The sequence below is a fragment of the Tyto alba genome, unplaced genomic scaffold (genome assembly GCF_018691265.1).
Source record: "Tyto alba isolate M040663 unplaced genomic scaffold, T.alba_DEE_v4.0 Super-Scaffold_14, whole genome shotgun sequence".
NCBI lineage: Eukaryota > Metazoa > Chordata > Aves > Strigiformes > Tytonidae > Tyto > Tyto alba.
Genome location: NW_024881276.1, coordinates 21,611,911 through 21,615,670, shown reverse-complemented (window position 1 = coordinate 21,615,670; position 3,760 = coordinate 21,611,911). Strand labels below are relative to the sequence as shown.

At 61.2% G+C, this 3,760-nt stretch overlaps 1 protein-coding gene across 1 annotated transcript; it reads right to left on the bottom strand.

Moving 5' to 3' along the window:
- Positions 1-331: 331 nt before the first annotated feature.
- Positions 332-3,031, bottom strand: MID1IP1 (MID1 interacting protein 1). Its single transcript, XM_042789029.1, has 2 exons — positions 2,554-3,031; positions 332-2,223 (listed from the first exon to the last, which is right to left on the bottom strand). Exon 2 carries the CDS (start codon positions 2,120-2,122, stop codon positions 1,628-1,630), a length of 495 nt encoding a protein of 164 aa, XP_042644963.1. The 5' UTR covers positions 2,123-2,223; positions 2,554-3,031; the 3' UTR covers positions 332-1,627.
- Positions 3,032-3,760: the final 729 nt, after the last annotated feature.

Below are 3,760 nucleotides of genomic sequence, written 5' to 3'. Positions count from 1 at the left end.
AAAACTTCCTAAAATATGTATTTTTAAACATAGATGTTGGCCGACTGTTTTAACGATGCAAACATCTGCCAACTAGTACCATGTCTGCAGCGCTCATGCTTTACTACAGTGTTCTAAAAGTTGGGCTGAAAACCTAATTGTTACAGGATATCTGAATTTAAGCAAAAATATCATTAAAGCTGAGAGAAAAGTTATCCTCGGGTATTTTTAAAATAAAAAAAACCCACCAAACAAGCCCTAACTTTGATGGCAATACGAAGTGAAATTTCAGTATAAAAAGTTGTCTACAAACTTGGCATTTTAGTGCCTGAGAAGAAAACATCATACGTTATGGAAGGACACACATATTTATTAAACAGTTATCCTCAGTGATACGCACACATTGCATTGTAAGCAGTAAGTACACTTTTAATATTATAACACAATATAGGCACCCAATTCCAAGGCACATTACTTCAGATAATTAAAAAAAAAAAATGCAAATAATGCAGAGAGAAATCAATACATAAAGCAATAAATTCCTAGTATCCAAGGAGGATTACAGAGGAAATAAAGTAATGGAAGAGATGGGGGAGACAAGTATCCCAGAGCTATTCGGAGGGAGAGCGAAGAGCTCCCTACAGCACATTAAGATACTTCCCGAAAAACGCAGGAGTCATTCTTAGGCTTTGCTCCAACCTCCATGAATCACTGCCTGCAAAGTAACCATGGCTTGATCTTCTCAGATTTTGTTACAGGGGGTTACAGGGGCACTGACCTTCACACCAGCATTCACACAGACCAACCGGGCTGTCGGGCTGGGACCAGCTCACCAAAATGCAGGCCATGTATGGTGCAGTTAATACGGTCATTCATCCACTTCGGATTCGCTGAGTTATCATCACTACCTAATTGCTCCCTTTGGAGAGGGGGGGGGAAAAAAAAAAAAAAAAAAAAAAGCCACAAAGCCACAAACCCCCCTCTTTAGCACATGCAGAGGTTTGTGTGCCTAGTAAGGCAGCTCTGGAAATAACTTAGGAGAACACCAGAATTCCAGATGTTAAAAATATTATTTAATTAAAGAAACATAAATCATACCAAAAAGTTTGTTGCTTTTAGTTAATACATTTGCATTTATTTTAGAATATACTCTACATCTGAGTAAAAAAGTTTTAAATAAACTCCAGTACATGTACAACCTCGGGACCCACCATCTGTCCCACGACGGAGGGATGCTCGTTAGCCCACAGGGTTCCCTCCCGGGTAAGAGAAGCAGTTTTATGCCAGTTTTGTTATGTTCATCGGCTTGCGCTGAGCCTCCTATCCACCAGCTACACCACCGCCTTGTACACGTACGGATTCGGCCTCCCCGCCCGGGGAGGCACTGCAACCGCTCGCCCCAGACCATACAATAAAAATAAAAAGACCCAAAAAAAAAAAAAAAAAAAAAAGAGGAAGAGGGGGGGAGGGGCAAGAAAAATAATTAATAAACTAGTGTTGATTAATTTACATCTCTCTCGCTTGTGCGTTGGTAGAAAACCCGGCTGCAGTCCTGGGAGCGAGCAGGGAGCCGGGGCGCAGCCCTGCACGGCGGCGGGCGGGGAAACGCCGCTCCCGGCGGGCCGGGGGCCCCCTTCCCCCACGGCGCTCACTGCCCCCAGCTGCTGAAGCCGATCTCCTGCTTGTATCTGTTGGTGAGGACGTTGGCCTTGCGGGTGAGCTTGGAGAGCACCGAGTGGAGTCCGCTGAGGTGGTAGTGGAACTGCTCCTCCAGGTCCTCCTCCCCCTCGCCCTCCTCGGCGGGCCCCCCGCCCAGCTTGTCCTTCTTGCGGGCCGCCTCCTCGCCCGCCGGCGGCTGCACAACGCCCCACTCGATGTCGTTGCGGATGGACTTGAGCAGCATGTAGTGGCTGTACATGTCCCGGCGGGAGAAATAGGCGCCGGGGTCGCCGGGCGGCAGGGCGGCGTCCCGGGGCGGGCAGACGCCCCCCGCCGCGTCCAGCTCCTCCAGCAGCAGCGGCACGTCGCGCAGCAGGCTGGGCACCATCACCGTCTGGTCCATGTTGTTGACGGCGCCGATGAAGCGGTTCATGGCGTTGAAGAGGGAGTACTTCTGGCTGTACGAGTCGCAGATCTGCATCATGCCGGCGAGCGGGCGGGATCAGCCGGGGCGGCTCGAACCGCGGGGCTGCGCCGGCGGCGACCTCCTTCCTCCCTTCCTCCTCCTCCGCTGCGAGGAGAGTCCTGCTGGGAGGCGGTGGGCGACGGGGTTAGGGGCTGCTCTCCCTCCCCCCAGCCCGCCCTCCCGCCGCCTTTATCCTCCGACCCGTCTCCTTTTTCAGGCTTCCCCTCCCCGCCCTTCCCCCTCGCCCCCCCACCCGTGCAGCCGCCGGGGCAGGCTGCTGCCGCTCCCCCCCCCCCGCGCAAAAAGCAACTGAACACCCAAACCAACAAACCCCGCAACTCCTTCCCCCCCCACCCCCGCGAGCCTCGCGTGGCGTGGGGCAGGCAGCCCCACACCACGCAGGTAAATTACTCCAGCGGCACCGAGCCGCCGCGGGGGAGAGCACCCACCGTGGTCTCCACTCGCCGCCAGTCAGCCCGCCGCCGCCGCCCGTGGCTGCGCTCCCATCCCCGCCGCCGTATTTATAGCCCGTATCTTAAAACAAGGTGTTCCCCAGTGCCACCCCCCGCGCCGGCACGCCTGATAAAGGCGGCGGGCGGCGGCCGCGATGCGACGGCTCCGCCTCTCGCCCCGCACCGGAGGGGGGGGGGGGGGGGGGGGGAAGGGAGGGCACCGCGGCGGGAGGGGAGCGCGGCGGCCGGGCCCCGCGGGCATCCCGCTCCCCCACTGGGGACCGGCCGCTCGGGACCGGTGGAAACCGCGGGGGGAGCCGGGGTCCCATCCGCCCCGCACCCACACCCTGAGAAGGGGCGGGCGGCTGCACAACACCCCCCCCCCCCCCCCAGCCCTGCCGGGCGCCGGTAATGTCCGACCCGCCGCCCCGGTGAGCGGGAGTGGGGATCGGCAGCGTGGGGCACGGCGCCGTGACCGCGCGGTGCTCCCCCAACCCACCCACCCTCTCCCCAAATCCCCCGGGCGGGAGCGGAGGGGAGGGGCGGGGCGCGAGGGAGTGATTGACAGGGCAGGCGGCGGGGCCACGCGGGCCCCGCGTGCTCTCCGCGTTCGCCCCAGCCGCCCATTGGCTGCCGGCCGCGCGGCGAGCGTGACTGCCGCACCGCCCGCCCCCCCCCCTGCTTCCTGCTCCGCGTGCCCCAGCGGCAATTAGAGCGGGCCGGCGGGGAGGGCGCCGAGGCTGCGCGGCCCGCCGGCACTCGGCCGGGCCCGAGTCGCCGCCTGCCAGCTGCCCGCCGGGGAGCCGCGGTTCCCCCCGCCTCGCCGTGCCAGCCCGGGGCGGGGGGGGGGGGGGGGGCAGCGGGGAAGCGGGCGCGTCCCTTCTCGGCCGGCCTTTGTCTGGCGGCCAGGGCTGCCTGGCAGCGGCCCGCCGTCACCCCACAGCCTCACCTCCGGGCACAGCCAATCGGCGCGCCGGCCGGCCTCCCGGCTCCGCCGCCCCCCTGCCAATCAGCGGGCCTCGCGCCAGCAGCCAATGGGAAGCGGCAGCCCCCTCCCGCGCTACCCCCCTCCACCCCCCTGCCGCCTGCTCGCGCGGCCCTGGCAACAGGCGAGTTGGCTTGGAAGGGCCGCCGTGGGTCACGTGGGGCAGAACGGCGGCGGCGGGGGGGGGGGGGGGGGGGGGAAATGTTGAGCGCGTTGCCG

Coding starts and splice junctions, on each gene's coding strand:
- MID1IP1 (XM_042789029.1), bottom strand. CDS start 2,122: ATGATGCAGATCTGCGACTCGTACAGCCAGAAGTACTCCCTCTTCAAC.